The sequence below is a fragment of the Manis pentadactyla genome, chromosome 10 (assembly GCF_030020395.1).
Source record: "Manis pentadactyla isolate mManPen7 chromosome 10, mManPen7.hap1, whole genome shotgun sequence".
NCBI lineage: Eukaryota > Metazoa > Chordata > Mammalia > Pholidota > Manidae > Manis > Manis pentadactyla.
Window position 1 is genome coordinate 72,973,133 of NC_080028.1, and position 25,904 is coordinate 72,999,036.

At 45.0% G+C, this 25,904-nt stretch overlaps 1 protein-coding gene across 3 annotated transcripts in view; it reads left to right on the forward strand.

Moving 5' to 3' along the window:
- NOMO2 (NODAL modulator 2) overlaps window positions 1–25,433 on the forward strand; it is a 62,466-nt gene extending 37,033 nt beyond the window's left edge. The window contains exons 17-31 of one of the 3 annotated variants that reach the window (XM_036917926.2): window positions 118–181; window positions 747–842; window positions 3,455–3,673; window positions 3,773–3,855; window positions 4,727–4,886; window positions 5,008–5,134; window positions 6,650–6,763; window positions 7,638–7,765; window positions 8,769–8,910; window positions 15,301–15,384; window positions 16,554–16,664; window positions 18,462–18,563; window positions 20,043–20,162; window positions 24,230–24,378; window positions 24,786–24,929. In XM_036917926.2, the coding sequence (XP_036773821.2) occupies window positions 118–181; window positions 747–842; window positions 3,455–3,673; window positions 3,773–3,855; window positions 4,727–4,886; window positions 5,008–5,134; window positions 6,650–6,763; window positions 7,638–7,765; window positions 8,769–8,910; window positions 15,301–15,384; window positions 16,554–16,664; window positions 18,462–18,563; window positions 20,043–20,162; window positions 24,230–24,340 (1,661 nt within the window). In that variant the 3' untranslated portion in view covers window positions 24,341–24,378; window positions 24,786–24,929. Of the gene's footprint in view, window positions 1–117; window positions 182–746; window positions 843–3,454; window positions 3,674–3,772; window positions 3,856–4,726; window positions 4,887–5,007; window positions 5,135–6,649; window positions 6,764–7,637; window positions 7,766–8,768; window positions 8,911–15,300; window positions 15,385–16,553; window positions 16,665–18,461; window positions 18,564–20,042; window positions 20,163–24,229; window positions 24,379–24,785 lie in introns of all 3 variants that reach the window. The other 2 variants (XM_036917925.2, XM_036917927.2) reach the window with 2 other exon arrangements.
- Window positions 25,434–25,904: the final 471 nt, after the last annotated feature.

Below are 25,904 nucleotides of genomic sequence, written 5' to 3' on the forward strand. Positions count from 1 at the left end.
GGATATGCCATGAGTCTTCCAATGAGAGGCTCTGCCCTTGGATTTCAAATATTGGAACTGCTCGGTGTAATAGACGCCCTCCTCTTAATAATATCACTTTTGATTTCCTGGCTGCAGGTGTGTACAAGGTGACCCCTCGTTCCTGCCACCGGTTTGAGCAAGCATTCTACACCTATGACACGTAAGCTGGGCGTCCGCTCTGTGGCGTCTGTGTGTCTCCTGTTGAGTAGAGTGTGCATCTTTTCTTCAGTTATTTCTGAAAACAAAAGGAAGTTTTTGTATTTTTCCTGGAAGAGCTAAGGTTAGGCATTAAAAAAAATTTCTAGGTGAGAATTTCAAAGTACTTGGATAAACTATTGAGGAAATAGAGGTAGGCTCTCTTTCCCAAGAATTCTGTAAACCAAGATGGAAGGCTGTGATTCTTGAAGTGGCTTAAATATCATCTCTTTAACTCTTCCAGCCCTTACTGACAGGAATTTCTCATGCTCAAGCTTGCCATTTTTATATTTTTATAAATGCTTGTAGGTTTCACTGATAATAGGAGGTGTAAAGTTTTAGAGCAGAAGATCAGCTTATTCTTTAAAACACTGTATGTATTTCAGAGTTATTTCATCCCAAACTAAGAGCAATTTCATGTAGTATATTTCAGGGTCAGGAAGGTTGCCCATAGAGTCTGTTGTTTGTGATCCTTTGAGAATGACTAGGTGATATTGCTAGTGTTTTCTTTCCCCTTCTTTGATTTATAGGTCTTCACCCAGCATCTTGACGTTGACAGCCATTCGCCATCATGTCCTTGGAACCATCACCACTGACAAAATGATGGATGTCACTGTGACTATCAAGTAAGACTAATGCTCCACTGTGGGCTGAGGGGTGGGAGGGTGGTGGACAAGGCCTGGCAGCTTCTCTAATAGACGCCATGGAAATTATTTTTGATTTCTTCTCTAGGTGCATATACAAGTAGCCTTCCCTCTTACATTTACATGACAGCCATAAATTCACAACAGCCTTGATCCTTTTCTTTTATGTTCCAAGAATTAACTGTGGATGAGGAAGCGCCTTCTGACAGCTTGTTTCAGTGCCTTAAATCTCTGTTTGAACTCTATGCTTTCTGTCTTTGCTAAGGGAAAAATGAAGTCTCTGGTTTGTGCATTGTATTTCAAGTGTTTTAGCAAATTCAAAAAAATTGCCCATTTTTCTTTAGACCTTTTTTTGAAGGTTTGGGAAATAGAGGTGGTACCTGACATAAAAAGGGTCACCAGAGAGGAAATTTCTGAAAGGCAGTCAGGTTCATGTGAACGTCACCTTGGAGAGGAAGTTTTGCAGTGTGGCAAGGTGCACCTAATTTTCTCAAGAAATGAGAGAGTTTTTGTAACATGACCATCTTTGTCAAGTAGAATGGAAATTGGAGGAACTTTCTTCCAACTTAACCTTAGTTTCAGTTGCCTTTCTGGCTGTGGCATCATCTTTTTGCCCAACCCCTTTTCACCCATTTGTCCATGCAGGAAATACTTACTGAAAGTTTTTTGTGCTTAGGGACTGGGTGTAGGCCATAGCCCCTGCCCTTGTAGAACTTACAGTCTCATAGGGAGGCAGACAGTGGTCCCAGAGTCACAGTCAGGATGGTAAAATTGCAGCTGGGATATGTGCTTTGAGCTTGACCTTGTAGGGGTTGGGGGACGTGCGGGAGAGGTAGGCTGGTCGGGGCCCACCCATGTTAAGGGTCTTAGTTTTGTCCGATGGACACCATGCCGTATTTTAAGTGGAAGGACGAGTCTTTGTTTGGAAAGGTCCCTCTGACTGCTGAGTGGAGAACACACAGAAGAGGCCCAAGAGTGGAAGTTGATTGAGGCAGGGGCAGAGGCTCTGGCAGGAGTCCAAGTGAGAAGTAGTGGGGTTTTAGCCAGACTAGTGGCTGTGGAGATGGAGACAAGTAGAGAGATTGGAGATGGCTGATGACACAGGGTCAAGGAGGGAGGAGGCAGGAACAGCCCTTGATTTCTGGCTGGAGAGATGGTATTGATAGGGCACTAGGGCAGCCAAGCTTTCTAGGAGGAGGGCTTGTGGAGCATTTCCTGTGTACCCAGTACTGTGGCTGGTGCTGGAGCAACAGCGTTTGCTGTTTTCCTGCCTGGGAAATGTGAGTCACTGGTGTAACCAGAAATTCATACCAGCGTGACTCTCACCAGTTGTAACCTCAGAAGGGACTTCGTTTTGTTTGCTTGTGCTGGGGATTGTATGAAATGCATCTTCCAGCTGGACGTGCTGCCTGGGTCCCTGAGCCTGGGTCCCTGATGGGGATCTCATACCGGATCCCAGACCGGACCCCTGGTTGTCACCCTAACACACCCACTCTGAGGTCTTCCCTGGGTCAGAAATGGAGCTGCAGCTTTCCAGTGGGTCCTTGACTCTTCTTTCCCTGGCATCCCAGCCCAGCCAGTCTTTCTGCAAGTCCTTGGCTTTACGACTGAAGTACGTCCTTCATCCAGGTCCTTCTGAACACTTTGCCTCCATACATGGGCCCATCCCATCACCACCTCTTGCTTCCTGTGTGGCCTCCCTGATTTGGCTGTTGCTCCATAACTGTGTTTTCCACGTGGAAGCTGGAGTAATCCTTTCAAAGTGAAGAGCATATCATTCTTCTACTTAAACCTCCAGTGACTTTCCAACCTACTCAGAGTGAAATCCAAGGAGCCCCTGGGGCCCACTGCCTGAGGTGGTTCCTCCCTGGGACCCTCTGCCCAGGCTGCCCGGGTCCCTTCCTGTCCCTTGAGCATCCCAAGGGAGCTGCCTCTAAGGCTTCAAGGACTTTGCACTGGCCCTCCTCTTGCTCAAACCACTGCCTGGCTTGCTCTCTTCCTTCCATCCGGTCTTTGCTCTGTGTCACCTTATCAGAAAGACCTTTGCTGACCCCTGATAAAAAGTAGCGCCCCTAGACTCCCCGCCCTGTCCTTCCACGCTGCTTTATTTTTCTTCATTATGCTTATTGGACATCATTTGTTCATTGTCTGCCTCTTACCACTAGAATGTGGATTCCATGGGGTTAGAGACTGTTGTCTGTCCCGTTCACGGCCATTTCCCCAGTGCAGAGTCTCTAGCAGCACGTGTTCTCAGTAAAGTTGAGTGAAAGCAGAAGACATGGGACGGGCTTAGGTGCCAGGGGAGAACTCATGTCCTGTGGGAAACCTGACAAGTTTTCTTGAAGTCATAAAGTCACTCATATTTCATCCCAGCCCAGACCTACCAGACGCCACTCCCATTGCAAAGAAGTGCCATTTTTATTTTTTAAAAACAATCTCGTTTCTTCAAAACTGGAGAAGACTGTGCCACTGCGGTGACATTGTAAGGGGTCTGGTGTTCTACTTATGGATCACTGCTCGCCGAAATGTCAGATTGCCACCGACTGCAGGGATGAGTGACTACATCCTCTGGGTGGCTCCTTCCTTTCTTTCAGATCTTCCATTGACAGTGAACCCGCCTTGGTCCTAGGCCCCCTGAAGTCTGTGCAGGAGCTGCGGAGGGAGCAGCAGCTGGCTGAGATCGAGAGCCGCAGGCAGGAGAGGGAGAAGAACGGCCAGGAAGAGGGTGGAGAAGGAAGGACCAAACCCCTTGTGCAAGAGATGGTGGATGAGTTGCAAGGCCCCTTCTCCTACGACTTCTCATACTGGGCACGGTGGGCTCCCTGGGCTTTTCTCCGCAGTGTCCTCTGCTCTCGTTGTCTTCCCAGTCGAGGGGCAGAAGCAGCCAAACTGAAGTATTTTAATTATTTTAGGTCTGGAGAGAAAATCACTGTCACACCCTCATCAAAAGAGCTGCTTTTTTATCCCCCATCCATGGAGGCCACGGTCAGCGGAGGTAAATGTCAATTCAGTGAGCCAGCCACACGCCTTTGCCACAGTTCCTTTACGGGTATTTAAGGATGTGTTCTGTATTGTTACAGTGACACCATCTTTGTGAGGGCCTTAAATTGCCTTTGGCACATAAATGTTACTATTTGGTGAATGAATGAGTGAATGGAGCTCTGAACAGATGACAGTAACTTCCACTATTAGAATTGGGGCTATCTTTTTAGAAAAGAACTTGACATTTGTAGGTGGACACCAGAAGGTAGGTGCAAAATAAAACCATCAGTTGGTGAAACTTGAGCATTTGTCACCTTATGTCTGAGCTGTTTGCGATGTTTATATTTTGAGGGAGGGTCTTTTGAGACTGGACAGTTAGAAGTGACTGCTGGGAGAATGCTTATCTGATGGCTGCCAGGAGTTTTTTCTAGCATTATGGTTCATTAAATCCTGGGAATTAATGTGGTTTGTATTCGGTAGGAAAGAGTGTTGTAGAGTGTGGCTTTCCAGCGGGCAGCCAGTGTGGGGTGGTCTTCTATGCCAGGTCCCCTGAGGCCGGGCAGCACAGCTTCTCATCTGCTGCAGAGGCTCCTCTCCTCACCTGTGGGCGCGTGAGAACCAAGGGAGAGGAGTAGGGAAGACCGAGCCTTCGTCAGGTCTACCAGCTGATGTTCCTAGCAGTTGAGTGAGGCCTTGCAAGGGTGGACAGAGGCTTGGGCCCTCTCCGATTATTGATGTTTCTAGTACATAGTAAACAACCTCATTTGGAACTAGCTTCACACACTTCTGTTTTAGGCCGGGCTTTAAATGGGAAGCACCCACGCAGAAGACCGCCTCCCTCTGCAGCAAAGTCCTGTGCTTCTGTCCTTCTGTTCCCTTTTTAGAAAGCTGCCCAGGAAAGCTGATCGAGATCCATGGGAAAGCAGGCTTATTTCTAGAAGGCCAGATCCACCCAGAGTTGGAAGGAGTGGAGATTGTCATCAGTGAGAAAGGGGCGAGTTCACCCCTGATCACTGTCTTCACTGATGACAAGGGTGCCTATAGGTAAGCCTGGGATGAAAGAGGCATTTGCTTGGGATCAAACGGGGGAGCCCAGATTCCCTGGAGTAGGTGATGCTTCCTGCATAAAGCAAAGCCGTCTCTCGCATGGCTTTCTTTCATTCAGTGTTGGGCCCCTGCACAGTGAACTGGAATATACTGTATCCTCACAGAAGGAGGGCTACATCTTGACTGCTGTGGAAGGAACTATAGGAGACTTTAAGGCTTATGCCTTAGCAGGCATAAGCTTCGAGGTAAGTGACACTGTATTTTTTAAAAAGCAGTTTTTTTGAGAAATAGTTGACATACCTTTACATAAAAATGTTTAATTTGACGGTCTTGATGCGTGAACACACCCATGAAAAGAGTGACAAGCAAAGCAGTGAACATCCATCCTCCCCCAAAGTTGCCTGTACCCCTTGGTAATCCCTCCCACTCATCCCTCATCTGATCTGCTTTTTGTCACTAAGATTAGTTGGCATTTCCTAGGCTTTTATACAGATGGAGTGTACTCTTTTTTTGTCTGACTTCTTTCACTCAGCATCATTTGGAGATCTGTTGGTGACTGCAGCTTGTTTACATACCTTCTGGAAAGTGTTTTATGCTTTCATCCTGAAGTCTGTTCAGTGTCAAAGGACAAGCAACATTCCTGCAGTGGTGTTTGATGTCTTTCTCTCCTCCCTTAGTCCTTCTTAGGGAGAAACATGCTGAGTCATGTACAGAGGGAATCTGGAGAGCCTTGAGTATGAATACTGTCAACACAGAGGCCAAAGGAAAAGAATGGCAGATCCCATTACATACACATTTCAAATTCTATATTGCAGAATGCATTGTAAACCAACTTAAAAGATATTCAAACTGGGAAGAAAAATTTATTCTGTAAATAATATGCCCAGTTTACAAGGAACTCCTAAAATTGATAGAAGAATCCCATTGAAAAAAGATGTACAGAGGACATGAAAAGGCAGTTCACAGAAGTAATGCAGGTAGCTAATAAACAGAAGAAATGCTCACCTTTGGTAGTGACTGAGAAAATGCAAAGGAAGAGGCCGTGAAAACACCAGGTTTTCGATTAGATTCACAGTAATTAAGACAATATCCATTTTTTGGAGAGTGTGTATTTTCCCATGCATAAATAATTTACAGCACTGTAAATGGCTACAGCCACTTTGGAGTGCCATTTAGTGGTATCTTTCTGAATTTAAAGTGCACATATCCACCAGTTCTACTCCTAGGTATTGATTGTTCAGAAAGAGAAAAACGTGAAGTGCATAAAGATATACATATTTGGGGACATTTAGATCGGCTCTCCTTTTCCATCCCCAAAATAGGTGGCTGACCAACCCCTACTTTAGAATGATATGCAGAGGTGTTAAGAAACAGTTGATGGTGAGGCAGACCTGTGCGCTCTGTTATGAGAGGAATCCAGGATTAGTGGTTGAGGGAAAAGCAAGGTGTGGAAACATCCATGCACTGTGACATTTTGTGTCACCACTTCCCTCTCCACACCCTCCCCAGCAAACTGGCTGGTATGTTAGCAACAGCCCTAGTGTTTCCTAAGCTTTGTGTGGGCGTAGAAACAATTCTGCAAGGCTACGCATCAAACCATTATCATTAGTTTCCCTGGGGATGAAGAATAGACCATTTTTCCCCCAGTGGGTAACAGTATAAGAAAAACAACCTGTAAGAATTGCCTCTTGACCTGTGAAGTGTCATCTTCGTGGTTAATAGGAGTTAACCTTGCTTGGGCATTTCCTTCCCACCCCCAGATAAAAGCTGAAGATGACCAGCCCCTCCCTGGGGTCCTCTTATCCCTCAGCGGTGGTGTGTTCCGTTCCAACCTCTTGACTCAGGACAATGGCATTCTGACATTCTCAAACCTGGTAAGCTGTCCTGTAATATACTGCCTGCCTGTCTTCCCCATGAGAGAGCAGGGACATGGCATGTGTGACTTACATATTGCTGGACAACGCGAGAACAGAACACCAGTGTGGAGTGTTCTAAGTTTCTTAGGGGATCCGATGTAATGAGAGTATTGTTCTTACTAGAACTTAACTCTACTCATTCATGGTCCCTTCTGCACACAGTTCTTGTTTCTGGTGGCCCACTCATCACTAAGACAGGGTAATTAATGACCCTGGTCGCAGTGGCTTCTCTCTTAGGTGTTCCTTGGTTTTGACCACAGGATCATGTTGTTTATAATGCCAAGTCTTTTTGGTGGTTAGCGTGTGTTTCTTCTGCTGATCACATTCCATCTGGTTAGTGGATAGAGCAGTTTTTTATTCATGATGGTATCTGGCACCTGACTGGTGGGGACTCAGGGAGTGCACATTAATTGGCCACCTTGTCAGTCCTGGGGGTAAAGTGACTTGCAGGGATGTTGCAAACAGGCAGTGAGGTATATCTGAAAGATCATGTGTTGTGCAGTGATGCACACCCAGGGTCAGATCGTCTCTTGGCTACCTATTTGCAGTGTCATCTCAGGCAAGTACTTGACCTTTCTGAGCCTCAGTTTCTTCATTCACAAAATTCAAGTACAATTTCGACCTCACAGAGTCACTGTAGGCATATGATCATGACAGCTGCTATTAGAATTGTACGGGCTGTCACTGTGTTACCACAGAGTCAGAGTGACCATCTCTGCCTGTCTAGGAAGCCCCAGAGCTCCTGTGGTGTAACCGGTCCATCGTGACCACAGGTGCCCTCTTTAGCTCTTATGTAGGCATGGCAGCAGCTTGGATGTGTCTGTCTCCGCAGAGCCCCGGTCAGTATTACTTCAAGCCCATGATGAAGGAATTCCGGTTTGAGCCATCCTCACAGATGATCGAGGTGCAGGAGGGACAGAACTTAAAGATCACTGTCACCGGGTACCGGACGGCTTACAGGTGCGCAGCCCCGCCCGCTCCCCTGCTCAGGCCTGGGCTGGGGATCACACACAGGCTTCTGTTACCTACAAACCCATCCTAGCCTTTTATTTGGGAGGCAAAGAAGATGATGTACGAACTCCAGAAATGCTTGACTGCTGCTGTCTTAATGTCTTAAATTAGTGATGCAGTCACAGAGTTTCTATTTCAAAACTGGCCTGAGACAGCATGTTGAGTTGCTTAAAATTTTTATTTTTAAAAAGCTTGAAACTTGAATTAAATTTTTAAAAAGGAAGATAATGTGTTCAGTTGAGGAAAGCTTCACATGTTAAAAAGAGTATACAATGTCAAGTTTCCTCCTGTCCTCATTTCCCAGGCACCTGATTTTCCCAGTGTTTGTGAATTCTCTCACAGATGGTTTATGCAAATATTAATATATATAGCTATATAAGCTATATATATTATGTATGATATGCTGTATATTAGGTATGTGAATATTATAATAGTTGTATATATTTACATACACAGATAGGTATTTGTATACACATGAAAAATTGTATATACTTGAGATGAAAATTGATTAATCAGAAGGCATGGGTTTAGAAAAACCATTTTAGAAAGACCATTTTCAACTGAATATATGGAGTGAAAGAAAAAATGATTTATTCTCACTTTATTGAATGTGTCATTATTTAAAATAAAGCATAACAAAAATAAAATAAAACCAAATAAAATAAAGCTTAGCCTTTTTAAGTTACAATTTTTCTGGAGAGTCCCTTAAAATGTCAGAGGTGAGAAATTGATGATAGTCTTCTGACTGTCTTGAGCCTTCTGGCAGGCAGGCTGAATTTGGAAGTGACACACAGCTGGAACTGAATTGCCTGGGTCATGGAGGCACAATTGTCCACTAAGCTGTTTTGCACTGTAAATTGTTAGTAAATGCAGGATGCTTTCCCTGAAATCCTTTGTGTGCTTCAGAAAACCATGAGAACATCATGTTCCGCTCCTTCTCTTGTCACTCTAGTTGCTATGGTACAGTTTCTTCCTTGAATGGAGAGCCAGAACAGGGTGTCGCCGTGGAAGCAGTGGGACAGAATGACTGTAGCATTTACGGAGAGGACACTGTGACAGATGAAGAGGGAAAGTTCAGATTACGTGGATTGCTGGTGAGACTCTGAACATGTTTCGTTTGTGGGTGTTTTAATACTGTGTTCAGAGGTGTCTTCTGGTCCCCCAAGACTGCTAGGAACAGGCTAGGCACAGGAGATGAATGTGAATGGGGGAGTGGGGCTCTGGAACCCTTCTAATCCCTATCTCAACTGATACAACTACTTTTTTTTTTTTTGCTATCATTACTCTACAATTACATGAGGAACATTATGTTTACTAAACTCCCCCCATCACCAAGTCCCTCCCACATTCCCCATTGCAGTCATTGCCCATCAGTGTAGTAAGATGTTGTAGAATCACTACTTGTCTTCTCTGTGTTGTATAGCCCTCCCTGTGCACCCCCCCACATTATACATGCTAATCATAATGCCCCCTTTCTCCCCCCCACACCCCTTATCCCTCCCTTCCCACTTGTCCTCCCCAGTCCTTTTCCCTTTGGTAACTGTTAGTCCATTCTTGGGTTCTGTGAGTCTTCTGGTGTTTTGCTCCTTCAGTTTTTCCTTTGTTCTTATACTCCACAGATGAGTGAAATCATTTGATACTTGTCTTTCTCTGCCTGGCTTATTTCACTGAGCATAATACCCTCTAGCTCCATCCATGTTGTTGCAAATGGTAGGATCTGTTTTGTTCTTATGGCTAAATAATATTCCATTGTGTATATGTACCACATCTTCTTTATCCATTCATCTACTGATGGACACTTAGGTTGCTTCCATTTCTTGGCTATTGTGAATAGTGCTGCGATAAACATAGGGATGCATTTGTCTTTTTCAAACTGGACTGCTGCATTCTTAGGATAAATTCCTAGGAGTGGAATTCCTGGGTGAAATGGTATTTCTATTTTAAGTTTTTTGAGGAACCTCCGTACTGCTTTCCACAATGGTTGAACGAATTTACATTCCCACCAGCAGTGTAGGAGGGTTCCCCTTTCTCCACATCCTCGCCAACATTTTTTGTTGTTTGTGTTTTGGATGGTGGCGATCCTTACTGGTGTGACGTGATATCTCTCTGTGGTTTTAATTTGCATTTCTCTGATGACTAGTGATGTGGAGCATCTTTTCATGTGTCTGTTGGCCATCTGAATTTCTTCTTTGGAGAAGTGTCTGTTCAGCTCCTCTGCCCATTTTTTAATTGGATTATTTGCTTTTTGTTTGTTGAAGTGTGTGAGCTCTTTATATATTTTGGATGCCAACCCTTTATTGGATCTATCATTTATGAATATATTCTCCCATACTGTAGGATACCTTTTTGTTGTATTGGTGGTGTCCTTTGTTGTACAGAAGCTTTTCAGTTTGATGTAGTCCTACTTGTTCATTTTGCTTTTGTTTCCTTGCCCAGGGAGATATGTTCATGAAGAAGTCACTCATGTTTATGTTCAAGAGATTTTTGCCTATGTTTTTTTCTAAGAGTTTTATGGTTTCATAACTTACATTCAGGTCTTTGATCCATTTCGAATTTATTTTTGTGTATGGGTTTAGACAGTGATCCAGTTTCATTCTCTTACATGTAGCTGTCCAGTTTTGCCAAGACCAGCTGTTGAAGAGGCTGTCATTTCCCCATTGTATGTCCATGGCTCCTTTATCGTTATTTTAATTGACCATATATGTTTGGCTTAATATCTGGACTCTCTATTCTGTTCCACTGGTCTGTGGGTTTGTTCTTGTGCCAGTACCAAATTGTCTTGATTACTGTGGCTTTGTAGTAGTGCTTAAAGTTGGGAAGTGAATTCCCCCCTGCTTTATTCTTCCTTCTCAGGATTGCTTTGGCTATTTGGGGTCTTTTGTGGTTCCATATGAATTTTAAAACTATTTGTTCCAGTTCATTGAAGAATGCTGTTGGTATTTTGATAGTGATTGCATTGAATCTGTAGATTGCTTTAGGCAGGATGACCATTTTGACAATATTAATTCTTCCTAGCCAAGAGCATGGGATGAGTTTCCATTTGTTAGTGTCCTCTTTAATTTCTCTTAAGAGTGTCTTGTAGTTTTCAGGGTATAGGTCTTTCACTTCCTTGGTTAGGTTTATTCCTAGGTATTTTATTCTTTTTGATGCAATTGTGAAAGGAATTGTTTTCCTGATTTCTCTTTCTGCTAGTTCATCTTTAGTGTATAGGAAAGCAACCGATTTCTGTGTATTAATTTTGTATCCTGCAACTTTGCTGAATTCAGATATTAGTTCTAGTAGTTTTGGAGTGGAGTCTTTAGGGTTTTTTATGTACAATATCATGTCATCTGCAAATAGTGACAGTTTGACTTCTTCTTTACCAATCTGCCACTTGTCCTGCCATGGCTAGAACCTCCAGTTCTATGTTGAATAGCAGTGGGGAGAGTGGGCATCCCTGTCTTGCTCCCGATCTTAGAGGAAAAGCTTTCAGCTTCTTGCTGTTAAGTATGATGTTGGCTGTGGGTTTGTCATATATGGCCTTTATTATGTTGAGGTACTTGCCCTCTGTACCCATTTTGTTGAGAGTTTTTATCATGAATGGATGTTGAATTTTGTCAAATGCTTTTTCAGCATCTATGGAGATGATCATGTGGTTTTTGTCCTTCTTTTTGTTGATGTGGTGGATGATGTTGATGGATGTTTGAATGTTGTACCATCCTTGCATCCCTGAGAAGAATTCCACTTGATCATGGTGTATGATCCTCTTGATGTATTTTTGAATTCAGTTTGCTAATATTTTGTTGAGTATTTTTGCATCTATGATCATCAGGGATATTGGTCTGTAATTTTCTTTTTTTTGTGGTGTCTTTGCCTGGTTTTGGTATTAGAGTGATGCTGGCTTCATAGAATGAGTTTGGAAGTATTCCCTCCTCTTATTTTTTGGAAAACTTTAAGGAGAATGGGTATTATGTCTTCTCTATATGTCTGATGAATTCAGCGGTGAATCCATCTGCCCCAGGGGTTTTGTTCTTGGGTAGTTTTTTGATTACTGATTCAATTTTGTTGCTGGTCATTGGTCTGTTTAGATTTTCTGTTTCTTCCTTGATCAGTCTTGGAAGGTTGTATTTTTCTAGGAAGTGATAGAACTACTTTTTATCTCACATATTTGGTTGGAGTTTTATGACAAAATAAAGCTTGGAAACTTCTGTACAACTTTTGCCTAGTGTTGGGTGGTTATGGCTTAGGCCAGGGCTCTCAAACCAAATGTCTGTGGGGCCAAAAGAGAAGTGTGAATGGCTGAAGGATGCAGGGTGGACATTAGAGAGTGGTGAGGACTGTGGTAAATGGGAGAGGGCATGACTCATGTAATGGGGCCAGCTGTCACTCAGCTCCAGCTCATTATAGCCAGGTGGGAAGACATACTCAGAGTCGTCAGATCGTTTGAATTTTAAAAGAGAAGTCAGAAATTGAAATTTCTATGTGAAAAACTCCTGGGCTTAGTTGTTAACAATTAATTTAAAGAAAAACTCACAATTTCTTTGTGTGGGCCAAATAAATTATTTGTCCTTTCGGCCAAATTGGAATATTTGGTTTAGGATTTATTGTGCTTTGTCCCTCAGTTTTTATTTGCGCATTTATTCATTTGCTCATTCAGCAGACACTAACCGTATACTGTAGAAATCACTGAGAGTATGGGTTGGACAGCACCCACTGGACTGGACCACTTGGATCCTGGGTTTGGTCCCCAGTCTTTCAGAGTTACAGACTGGATATTCTTAGTTGACCCTAGTGATAGTCATACATATATTGACAACACTCATATTTGCCCAAATCATGTGAGCTGAGATGCAAATCAGTTTGCTAGTTTATTTAGATATGTTGGGCAATTCTGTTCTTTCCCAAAGACAAGAATACTCTTGGCCAGTGGCCAGGGCATCCCATTCTCAGATACTAAGGAACCAGGAGGTCAGGTTGGAAGGTTGCTTGGTGAGCAAGGAGGATTCAAGCTAAAGGAGGAGGAGGATGGACCGGGGGTGTCTTCCCTGGTCGTGCTGGGAACTGCAATACATACATTCTGGTGGTCCAGCTGGATGCATGCTGACTGGGTGGGCTCCCCATACTCTCCCAACAACTCCCCACCATTGTCATGTTCTCATCAGATTCATCAAGATGATGGTTATCTTGCCATCAGCAGGAGTCTGGACAAGCCTTACTTTGGCGCTCCTTTCCAGCTGTCCTCTGTCCTGCAGGAAGGCCTGGCCGCAGGCATGTGCTCTCTACCATTCTCAGGCCAGCTTTCCTCCCTTGTGGCCGCGGTGCCACAGAGAGCAGACAGGCAGTGCAGCAGTGCCAACGTCCCCCTCTCATGCTGGCTGCAGCCAGGGCCCAGGGAGAGGGGTCAGGTCCTAGCCCTGTGCTTGGCCTCACGCGATCATTCAGTGCAAGCCCAGCTCTGTGATGTCCTTTCTTGGCCGCACAAGCATCCTTCTGCTCCAGTCTGCCTCAGTTCGAATCCTGCCACTGTCATTTCTTAGCTGTTTAAGTTCATGCAAGTTTCTCATCCATTCTATATCTGTTCCATTGTCTGTAAAATGAGTACCAGAATAACATCTCCCTCATAGGATGGCTGAGTATTGAGTCCATGCATGTAACACACAGAGTGGTGCATGGCACACTGACTCAGTGAATAGTGGGGAAGCAGAAACAAACACAACCCTTCCCATGGCGGTCCTCCCTAGAACCAGGCACTCAGGTTTAGTCTGCAGTTTTCTCATTCTAAGGCAGCAGCATAAGAAAAGGAGGATCCTGGGGAGTTCAGTGTCGGGGAGCCTCCCCCGTCCCCGGGGAACTCTCTGTTCTGGGCTTACCTCCTTGGGGTTTCATGAACGCAAATACTGTGTCACCTTGGTTGCCCCCAGTGTCTTGCTGGCCTGGACATGTTTTTCTAAATGCATTGACTTCACACATTTTATTTAATCAAATCAAATACAGTTTCCTTCTCTGCCTCAGTAGATTTCCACTCTAACTGATACTCCCTGATTCCCTCCTCCACCTAATAGGTGTTAACTCATCAGCAAGTTAGTATCTTTAGAGTCGCCCCCTTGTGACAGTGCACACCTTCCACTTGTCAGGCCGCAGGTTCTGGAGGAATAAATATCCTTAGCTAGTTCTCACCAAGGGTTTTGGATTTGAGTTTGTCACCAGGTTGGAGAGCCCTTGTGGAAGATTTCCTAAGCATTTTGACCCCAGTTAGGTTTCATTTATTCATTTGACCTTTTGTCATGTGCTTGTCCTGCAAGAGACACTGTCCCACTAGACACTGCTGCCAAAGGATGCAGGTGAGTCCTGGAATCAGTTGGCCATGAGCAAGAAGTGGGGCCACTCGAATTGGAGCAGCTGCCCCATAGGCTCCTGCCTTGTCTGGGCATGGGAGTGAGAGGGCGGTGCTTGGTCTGCATGTCTTCAGTGATACTCCCACCTCACAAGCAGCTGCTCACATCTGTTCCTCTGTGAGGTGCAAATTTAAATCAAATTTGAAGCTATTTTGAACCAAACCCCATGCAGGAAGTCCTAACTGAGCTATAAAGTGAATTAATATGTCTGTTGGCAGTCATAAATTTGATTGTTCTCATATTTTAAAATAATAGCTTTATTGTCTTTGTAAAGGTACCATGTGCTCATTATAAAATAGTTGAAGCATCATATTGAAAATGACAAAATTTTGAAAGGAGCAGAAATCACCCTGAAGCTACCACCTGGAGTGCCCCTTGCTAATGTGTAGTGCGTGACATTTCTGATGGTGCTCTACCTGCATATGGAGATGATCAAAGTGCACATTATTTTAGGAGACCATAACTATATTACCCATGCTAGTTTAAAAGTAAATGAGTTGTGCCCTCTAAGACACATATAGATGCCTTTGAACCCAGCTGGATGCTTTTGATCCTAATGCGTCATGGGGTCAGGTGTGCCATTGGTGATCAGAAATTGTTTGCTTTATAAGGATTTTTTAGAATAATGACTTCTTTGGCAATTGTGATATATGCCTATAAATAGTATAGGAAATAGATGAAAAATAATTTTTAAAACAAACAAATCTCAAATCCCAAGTCCCAGAAATAATATCCATTGGCAGCACTTGGGAGTGTCTTTCCAGGTATCATTCACTGCATATATACAGATGTGGGGGGAGGGTGGATAGCGAGAAAATAATAATTTTATTGGAATATGCGTATTATGCTTGCAATTTTGAAATAAGAGACCAAGCTTAATTTTCCTTGGGTAAGAGAAACCGAATGGGGATTGCAAGAATTGCAGAGCTTCAGATAAATGTTCCCTTAGGGTGCTTTTTAAAGGAACTCTGAAGGTTAATGGGTGGCAGGCTGGGTACTGGGGGGGGGTGACAGAGGGCATCATGGTGAAGGCCTGCAGTCAGAGCAGGCTTGGAGCAGGCTCACGTGACTAGCCCCTGTTTAAGATGTGTTTCCTGGGTTTATTTACAGCCGGGATGTGTGTACCACGTTCAGCTCAAGGCGGAAGGCAACGATCACATTGAACGGGCCCTCCCCCACCACCGGGTAATTGCGGTAAGGCACAACATTCTTCAGCGCCATCGCAATATGATTGCTTCCCTGATCAAAAATCCTCTAGTGCTCCTCAGGCTGCCTGCCTTTCATCTGTTGCGGGGGGAGCTTTAAATCCTAATTAAGCATCCTCTTAGGGTAGTGTCATCTTCACAAGCAGCATCTTATGTGGGGTTTTTAATGAGCAGCGTTGCTGTTATGCATCCAGAGAAGAAATTTGAACTGTTGTCACCCCACTTCCCCTGATCATTATTCTGCAAGTTAAGGATCTTAAGGTATAAGTAGCATTTCCTATCAAGGGAGGATAATAAAGAGAACATGGACTTAATTGGTGGCAGGGCCACACAGTTTCCTTATATTCAGATGACCTTGTTTTTCCCATTTGGTAGGCAGAGTCTTTTGATATTCCAGATCATGACTTAGCTAATTGATCCCTAAAGAAGCAGCCCTCCAGATCTCAGAAGTGGCCCCGGAGTCATTTCAAGTGCAGCTTTTCTTCCATGGAAAAACACATTTGCTAGACTAGAGAGGGCTTGGGTAGGACAATGCCCTTGGTGGCGTTGTTGGCTGGCATTTAGGCCTGAAGATTGTGAGGGGTTGGGGGTGGGGTGGGCCACTTAGGACTACTGGGCCTGGGAAGTGGATTTTCTTGATGTCTTTATGGCATTTGGCATTTTAAGTGGCTGTGATGGCTGCATCTTACACTTTTATATTTCCCTGCTGCGGTGACTTAGGCCAGGATCACAGGCAGTGATGTGGACTGTGGCCTGGTTGATAAGAAAAAGTGACAAACAGGTGAGCACATGCCTGCCCAGAGAGGGCAGCTGGGGCTTGGTGCTGCTGTTTGCTGCCATGAAAGAGCATTTGGTTGCCCTTTGTTCAAAGGAGGCTGGAAGATCTGGCTCTTTTGTATATGAAATTTCTTTTTAAAATGTTGGCAAGTAAATAAAACTTAAGGGGAAAAAAATACTGTGCTTTTCAAACAAAAGGTGTCTGGACCAGGTGTAGCCCACCTACTTTGTTAGTTTGTGACCTTGTGCTTAGACCACTTTACTGGCAAACTGCATCCTTAGTGTAAGAAGTGCAGTTTGCCATAAATAGCTCCCAGGATGTCATGCAGCTGGTGTAGTAGAAGTTCTCTTTTAATACCAGTATTCCTCTTCTCTTCCTAGGTTGGGAATAATGACATCGATGACATTAACATCATAGTTTTCCGGCAGATTAATCAATTTGATTTAAGTGGAAACGTGATCACCTCCTCCGAGTATCTTCCTACATTATGGGTAAGGCCAGCTTTTTAAGGTTAAGGTATTGTGTTCCTTTTGGCTTTTGGATGAGTGATTGGAGGCTCTCCAGGCCTGTGTGGTGCTTGTTTTAACGGATTAACAGTGTAGATGTGGAGTGTTGAGGTTGAGATTTAAGAAACTATAGTCCTAGCATGTATCCAGGAGAATGATTGCTGATCACCAGAGAAAAACGCCTTCTACCTTCAGGTAACTGTTTTGCTAGCTGTCTGTCTCTTTGGAGGCATTGTACCAGAAGCCTAATGAATGATCAATATGACCCAGCATCTATGACAGAAAGACAGTTTTAAGTCAGACTGCTTCACAGCTTTTCACATTGTGTCTGGGGGTGGGGCAGGTGGTGGGCAGTGGGTAGGAGTCCGGCAGTCCGGCCTGTCCCCTGTCCCTGGCACTTACTCACCTTGGTGCCTTGGTAAGTCACTTCATTTCCAGGGACCTTGGTTTCCTCCTCTGTAAAACTGGGCAGTTGGACTCAGTGACCTCTGGAAGGCTCTTCAAACTCTCACAAAGTCCCCATGAAGAAATGTTTATGTAGTGCCCTTCAGTCCCTCAGAAGACGTTCGTGAACTGCCACCTGAGGCACTGGAATTGCGTGTACCATGAAGTCTTTGATTTGGATGAGAATGTGCCCTGAGGTGTTCGTTGACCTCTGTATTCTGCCCTTCAGCCCAGGTGGCAAGCATGTCACCCAGGGCCAGGCAGGTAATGCCAGAGAGCAAAGAGGCCTGATGGAATAGGGGCAAACTGGAGAATCCGTGCCCCATCCAGCGGGAAGGGGAAGGTGCACTCCTTGCCTCCATCTCTTGATGTCCGTTTGGGAATTTTGGCTCAACTTCTTCCCAATTTTCCAGAGAAGTTGGAAGTTAGAGATACTTGAAATCACCTGGTTTTTAAATTTAGGCAATGAATTCAAATTTGTTTAGAATACGGTATGGGGCAAATGGACACATATGTGATCTTGGATGCCACCCACAGACCTCCAGCCTGTGACTTGTTTTAGGAAAGTTCTTCTTTCACGTTAAATAGAAATGTCATCGCAGGCCTGAGGAGGGCTTTGACATTCTATGGAGCCTGCACCTTCAACATCGGCCAGGACTGTACCTCCTTATCTGAGCCCCATGGCATATGGTAGTGAGAGCAGGTGGTGAACCCAGGCCAGGGAGAAAGAAAGGCCAGAAGCAAAGTACTAATTGCTTCTGGAAGAAGCCTGGACAACTTAATGCAAAAATGGGACTGTGTTTCAAGTGTAACAAATACCTGTGGAGTTCAGGTTCTAGCAAACAGAGAGACGGCTCCAGGTGGGACCCTCAGTGATGTGGATTGGGTCCCAGGCTCCACCACGAATAAATGGCCAGACTTTCAGGGACGCAGGCTCTCTGAGTCTCTGAAGGGATAATAATAAAGCCTGTTGAGTAGTGGCTTTGGTGACAGTGTATATAAAGTGCCTGTATGTGCCTGGCATATTGGAACTATGTTGGAAGCTGTTCTTATTAATATTATCATTATACTAACTATGTTACTACTCTTCTGAGCATTAACGTAGGCCATCAGAATCTGTTTTAAAATCTTTCACTTCTGTGCATGTCATGTAACTGGAGTTTCAGCGACCTAGGTGTGCATTATGTTTTCTGGTTGGGAGGATTGTTTCTCTTTCAAATACCCATGTTTCCAAAGATCCTTTCCCCCAAGAGAGAAGCCACTCTGAGGGAGTCTGAACGGAAATACTTGTCTTGTCTCAGTTTCAAAAGCACATTCCACTTTGTTCCTGCTCTCCAGGTGAAACTGTACAAAAGCGAAAACCTAGACAACCCAATCCAGACGGTTTCCCTCGGCCAGTCCCTTTTCTTCCACTTCCCGCCCCTGCTCAGAGATGACCAGGTAATGTCCGCACTGCTTTCCGGCTCGTGCCTGTGTTGTACTAACTCTACCTTTCAGCTTAGGGAAGCACAGTTCTCTCATTGTCTGCCTGCCACTGCTTTGCAGCAGTTGGTCCCATGTTCTGTGAATCAGGGGAGGATAGGCTCTGTGGGGATTAGTGTTTCTTAGCTGTCTTTTCTGTTTAGAAAAATAACACACATTCATGGCAGGAGATTTTTGGGGAAAATATCAGACATAATCCCATCATCCAGGAATAACCACAGTTAACGTGTTGATAGGGATCCTTTTGGTCTTTTTCTCTGTGTGTTTGCTCCTGTGTATAAAGATAAATATTCGTATATATTTTAATAATTCAAAGCTGGGGCTATTTTTACATCATTTTATCATCTGTGTTTTTCAATGAAGAGTGTATCACAAATCTTTTATTGTTAAATCTTCTGAAACATGGTTTTTAATGGTGGCACTGTGGCCCATAATATAGGAAATACCATAACTTATTTCACCAAAGCCTCAGTGTTGGACATCATTTGCTGATTATAGAATATTTATTATCCATTCTAATTGGATGAAGCAAACTTTGCCAAGAATTTGGTTCTTTTCTGGTGAGCTTAGCCTATGGTTTTCATTAGTGAACCTGGGTGTGACCTTCCCTATCCTGGCTTCTTACCACCTGCCATGGGGATGACTTATTATGGTCTTTCCCATGAAATGGCTGTAAAATAACGAAATGGTTTGTGGTGGTATTTGGGGTTCCTCTTTGCTTTTCCAGATGCCCTTAGAAAGAGCCAGAGGCCACGCAGCACTGTGGAAACAGCTTGGGCCTTAGGGGCAGACGCTCCCTGGGTTTCCAGCCTGCTCAGTACCTTAGTAGCTGAGTGACCCTGGGCCAGTCACTCTTAACTGCTTCAGGCCTCACTCTCCCCATCTGTGAATTGCTGATAATCCCGATTTTGTCAGTGGTTGAGAGCAGAGCTGGTATTTTGCCTAACAAGGTGCGTGCCCACAGTGGCTGGCATACAGCAGGTGATCAGCACAGCACACAGGGGCTGTGACTGTCACTGGTACCATTCCAGAGCCGCAATTTGTTCTTAGAACTCGCCTGCTTATGAGCCACTTAAGTAGCATCCCTTAAAAGTCCACCTCATTTTGGATTGAAAACAGTCTCTCTCAGTTAGATCATGTCCCTCCCTCATCAGGATTGGCTCAAAGTAACTTTCTGTGTTTTATAAAGTCAGATCCTTAAAGGACCATAATTGTCATTGAATATGCTCCTGAAAAAGGGCCACAGGCTCAGAGGTGTTGGGGACATATGGCTGTCACCCAAGGTCACTACTCTGCAGTTAATGACCTGGTCTGGATGTGTAAACGGGATTTCTCTGTAAACGTGAAGCCCTTTACATCACAGTCATATGTTAGGTTTGGTTTTCATTTGCTTTGTCCCAGCTGTCCTTTGTGAAATACCTTCTTCCTTATGCACAGAATTACATTGTGCTTCTGGACTCCACGCTCCCCAGATCCCAGTATGACTATGTCTTGCCCCAAGTCTCCTTCACAGCAGTGGGCTACCATAAACATATCACCTTGATTTTCAACCCCACGGTAAGGAGAGGGGGGAGTTTTAAAAAAGCCAACAGGGGTGGGGAGAGAAGGAAAACCATATGACCTGCACTCCAGATACTGGGTGGAAGGAGGGCAGCTGCTTAAATAGTCTTCCTATTGGGGCCCCTGTGGGTTCTGATTTTGAATTCTGAGTTCCCCACATGCTTTCTACTCTCTGAGTGCTGATGCTTTCAGATCCCTTTGAGGAGGAAACTGGCAACGAGAGGCTGGAATTGTTTAGGTCAGTAGCTCAGGTGTGACTTTTGGGGAGGAGGTGTTGTGATTGGGGGTGTTGTGTCCTCTGGCAGGAGGCACATGTCACCTGCCCGTCCCCCAAACTTCTAGAACCAGGTGCCATTCACAGGAAATGCAGAGCACACAGGAGCAGGCAAAGGACATCACAGGGATGTGGTCAGCACAGCGTGGGCTGTGAGGAACTGCAGGACAGTAACCTAGAACCTGATTTATTTGACAAATAAATTATGGGAGAAAAACAAAACAAAAGCAAATGGGTGAGGTATCTAGATTTAAAAAAGCTTAATTTATTAGCCATTCGCAATATGTGGGCCTTATCAGATCCTGTAACCGACTATAAAAAACAACAGAACAGATGACACACACACACCTCTCATAGTCATGAGATGATTATTTGGATCAGTGGTTCCCAAAGCTCGATGTGGCGTGGAATCACGAGGAGCACCCACATCAGCAACAACAAAAATGGGCCTCAGGGTCCCACCTCAGACCTCCTGATTGTGGACTTGGCCGGTAGAGAAAGTGGAGCCCAGACGTCTTTATTACAAGAAAAAATCTGGCCTCATAGCTATTGCACCCATCCTTGTTCCTAGGCCTTTTTGGTGCCAAGAGTAAACATCTCATTTTATTTTTTAAAAAGACAATTGTACACAGAGCCATGTGTTTACTATTTCTTACTCTTTCTTTATAGCTGCATAGTACTCCTTCGTGCGGCTACACCACAGCCTATTCAGTTAGTCTCTGGTTGGTGGACATTTGGGTTGTCGCTAGTTTTCTGCTGTTAGCATCCTTCAGTGACCAGCCTTCTGCATGCATGTTTTTTAACGTTTGTCAGTCTTTCTTTGGAATTGAGTTCTAGAAGTAGAGCTGCTGGATCACAGGACAGATGCAGCTGGAATTTCTCTTGGTGGTGTCACTTCCCTTCCATATGGGTTGTACAGGGCTCATTCCCACCGGCAGGGTGTGAGAGTCCCCTTTACCCTAATCGAGCCTGTTGTCAACTTAAAGAACAGCTACAGTTTGATAGATGAGAAGTGGTACCTCAGTGTCATCTTTTGCATTTCTCTTTTATCTTTGGTTACAAGCCAATCATGTTCCCTATTCTGGGAGCCATTTACTTCTAGAACCCATTTTTCTATAGGATTTGTTGGTTGTGTTCATCTGTTTTAGAAGCCCTTTTGTAATATATCTTATAGACATTTTTTTCCCAATTATGATTTATCTTTTCACTTTGCTTATGCCAACATTTGTTTTTATGTTAAATGTGTTGAGTTTTTCTTTATTGCTTCTGAATTTTGAGTCATAGTCAGGAAGATTTTACCCACTTCCCAGTTTTTAGAGGAATTTATTATTTTCTTCTGGTCCTTATATGGCTGCATCTTTTACATTTAAATCTCTATCCATATGGAATTTTTCCTGGTGTAAGGTGTGAAGAATGGTCCCAAATTTATCTTTTCCCAAGGGCAATCCAATTACTATTTTGTGCTTTTCAAATGCCATCGTGTGTGGGAGGTAGGTAGGAATTACTACCCGTAATTTAGAGATGAGACCCTGAGGGGAGACTGAGCAGCCCAAGGTCGCCAGCTCATTCTGGGCTTCTCTGAGGAGTAACTTGTGTTCAGTGACTCTGTGAATAGGATCTTAGCCAAAGTGGAGAGTTTCTCCAATGATCCTGGGAGGAAGCACTTACCTTGTTCCCCATATCAGAGAGCTGGTTAGAAAGTGCGAAGGAGACGGGCATATGGGGGACACAGAGCAACTCCAGGGAGAGGGAGGGGAGCTTCTGTGAAGAGCCCCCTGCCAGGAGATTCGTCTGGATCCAGGGAGACACTTGAGCAGCCGGTGGCAGGAACACAGAGATGCTGCTCGGTGGTGATTGAGCAGCCAAGTCTCATAGCTGCTGAAAGTGATGTTTGTGTCACCTCTGAGAATCTGAAGAATGACGTCTGCCGGGAAGTGCGCATGGGAGCAGGGGGGCCACGTGCCACTCTGGGGGCGCCTGAGCCGCTCATGCCACCACAGACCTTCGAGGGGCGGTGCTGTTCCTCGTTTTACAGAAGCTCAGAGAGAGATCCTCCCTGGGTTATTCAGCAGAGCCAGAGCTCCTGGTGAGGTGGCTTGTCCCAGATCCCGTGGTTTCTGCCACCTCACAGCCTGAGGATGAGCGGCTCAGATTGTACGTTCATGGGGCCTCTGTAGCCCTTTACCTCATTCCCTTGTTGAATGTGCAGACCAAGGATCACGTTGTTGGTTTTCACTCAATGTTTCATGCACTGCTAAGCACTTCTCCGGGCTCATCTCTGAATTTTGACAACAGTTCCCTGCAGTAGTACTGGTCATGTCATCGTCATTTAATGTTGGAATAAACTGAGTCTTAGAGGATTGCCTGAGGTCACATGGTAAGACCTGGGACTTGATTCTAGACCAGCTGTCCTCAGAGCTTATTCTCATCCTCACTCTGCCACTTCCCACTAAACGAGACCTTTAATTAAGTACTTACTTTGATGGAAAATGGGTTGGTATCTAAGACATGTTAAAGAACACCAGAGGAGGCAGTTGGAGGTGGAGATCTGTTCCCACCCTTACTCTTCCATTTATTAAAGAACCATCCCATTCAGTCCCCACCGTCTTGGATGAAATGGCCCACCATCATTCTCCAGCCAGATGTTCTCAGATGTTTTGGTCTCAGGACCCCAGTACACTCTTGAAAATCATCAAGGAGCTCAAGAGCTTTAGTTTATATGGATGTATCTATCTGTATTTACTATATTAGAAATTAAAACTGAGAAACACAATGTGTAAAAAACACAAGAACTCATAAACCACACATTTCCTTAGCTGTCAGTGATGATGTCATCACGTAGCCTGTGGAAAAGTCTACTGTGCACTCGAGAGAATGAGGCACAGTATCTTAGCATTATTACGAAAGCAGTTATGATCTTGCACATCTCCTGTAAGGGAGATCCCTGGACATTCTTTGGGAACCAGCACTTTGGATCATTAACCTGTTTTATCATTATCTAAAAGTTCCCATTTATTTGTTTCCTTTATGGGGTTGGAGCAAGCTAGGATATAGGTTCCTTGGCTGTTAGAGACCCAGAATTTTAGGGGATTTAGCAGGATGGGAGCTTCTGTCTTGCGTCAGCAGTGAGGAGTGAGCAGTCCAGGATCATATGGAAGCCCCAGGTATCAGGGACCTAGGCTCCACCACCTTCTAGCATGGCAGCCTTCTCTGAAATGGCACCCTTGGATGGATGCTGTCCGACCGTCAAGAAGGGAAGGCAGACCATTTCTCTTTTAGATTACAAACTGGGTATTTCCCCTAACACTTCTGTTCATGTGGCATTGGCCAGAATTCAGTTCCATGGCGACACCCAGCTGCAAGGGAAGCTGGGAAATGGCTGTATTCTGATTGGCCCAGATGACAGGCACAGGTTCTGTTGGACGAAAGGGTGGATGGCCGCTGGGCTACAAGTAGCAGCCTACTTGTCTCCTCACTGTGGGTAGCTGGGACTCAACAAAATGAGACCCATTTTCTTTCCAACCTCAGGAGTCCCCTGCTACCCACAGCTCTTGACTTCCTTAATTTAGTGAAAGTTTGGCGCGTGAAGGATACCTTGTCTTTGGAATCTATTTGTTCCAGAGTTTCAGAGAGCAAGTAAGGAGTTTGGACAGCAGAGGATTCATCTGACAATCCGTCCAAGTCACTTCCGTTCCTTACTTTGGACAGCGAGAGTTTGGGTCCCATGAGATATGCAGGCGTCCTTGGGTGGCCGATTCAGAAGGCTGGGTGGGTCATGGCTGTGTTCCAGGTGATGGGTAAATGGGAGATCTTGTTAAGGAGCCACAGTGCCCTTGGTGTTTGTAGAGGAAACTTCCTGAGCAAGACATTGCACAAGGATCCTACATTGCCCTGCCTCTGACGCTGCTTGTCCTCTTGGCCGGCTACAACCACGATAAGGTAGGAGATCCAGAGTCCTCGTGAGAAGGCGGGATGTGTCAGGGAGAGTGAAGTGACAGCAGAGGAAAGTCCAGGGTTACAGAATATTTTACGGTTGGAAGGGACTGTAAAGGCCTCAAGGCCAACCCCTTGGCCTCCTCCTCAGCCATAAACATCTCCTAACATCTGTCCTAATCCTCAAACTTGGAGTCCTTCTGGAGGCATGTTGCCCACAGAGAAGCGGGGCCCACCTCTGCTGACCCTCTAGTACAGGGGCCTGCCTTGTCCTGAACGAGACCCTGCTGTTAGCCCATAGTGGGTGGTGACAGTGCACGAGGGAGGTGTGTGATGTGTGAGGGTCTAATGTCTGTCTGCGCTGAAGTCCTCCCTGGCACCCCCCTCATGATCTCACCTCTCTCTCTTTCTAGCTCATCCCACTGCTGTTGCAGTTGACAAGTCGGCTGCAGGGTGTCCGTGCACTTGGCCAAACAGCCTCTGACAGTAGCGGCCCAGAAGATGCAAAGAGACAAGCCAAGAAACAGAAGACAAGGCGGACGTGAGGAGGTAGAGGGGCAGCTGAAATCTCACTGGACAGGCCACAGCCAAGGCGCTACCACCTGCCCTTGGCATGAAGCACTCACTCGACTAACTTCCTTCTGCACGTGCTCTTTGTCCCACGCCCCTGTGGGCGCAGCTGCCTGTCCCTGCCCACCCCCCACCCCCAATCTGGCCCCTTGGTGCAATGCCATGAATGGACCCTCCTGTCACTCTGCTGAGCACAATTTATTTTCTGAGTTGAAGATAATTTATTATTATTATTTTTGTCAAAGATGTATTTAAGCTGTGCTGGTAGTGTGAGGATGAAATTCTTAATCTTCAGCGTTCATTTGGAAGAAGAATTTCGATAAACATGGGTCTTGGTTTGCTAATGAAGAAGTACCTGTTGGATTTACCTTTTCCCTTAATTTCCCTCTGCGTCCGAGATCCGTGCTGCAAAGTGCAGAACCTGCATCTACTACTAGGAGGGTATGTTAGGAGGTAAAAATCAATAAAATTGCCCATTTGTTTGTGTTGTAGCTCATCTCAGATGTGTTTCTTGGGTAACATTGGTGTAAAGCTGGGGTCACAAATTGAGATGTCTAGAGGGGCATGTAGATCCTGAGTGAAGGGCTCGGGCAAGGAAATCGCCAGCAAAGGTGAGATGGTACCTGGCTGTGGTCTTTTGGCCTCAGAGGCAGGAACACTGGAGGGGGGGCTTGTGGCAAAGTAAGAGTGCCCACCTTGTCGAAAGGAGCCAGTTTCTCAGCTGTAGCTCCCTGGTGCTCTGCAGGAATGTACATTCATGTTTCTAGAGAAGCAAGAACAGTGTTTGTGTGAAATCTTCCAGGTTTTGAATGTGAGTGACAAATTCAGTTTGTTTAAAAGCCACCCACTTTTGGCCAAACAAAATACATATGTAGGATGGGTGAGGCTTAAAGACTGCCTGTTTGCATAGGGGATCCACAGAAATTCACAGCATTAATTTGGACAGCATTAATTGAATTCTT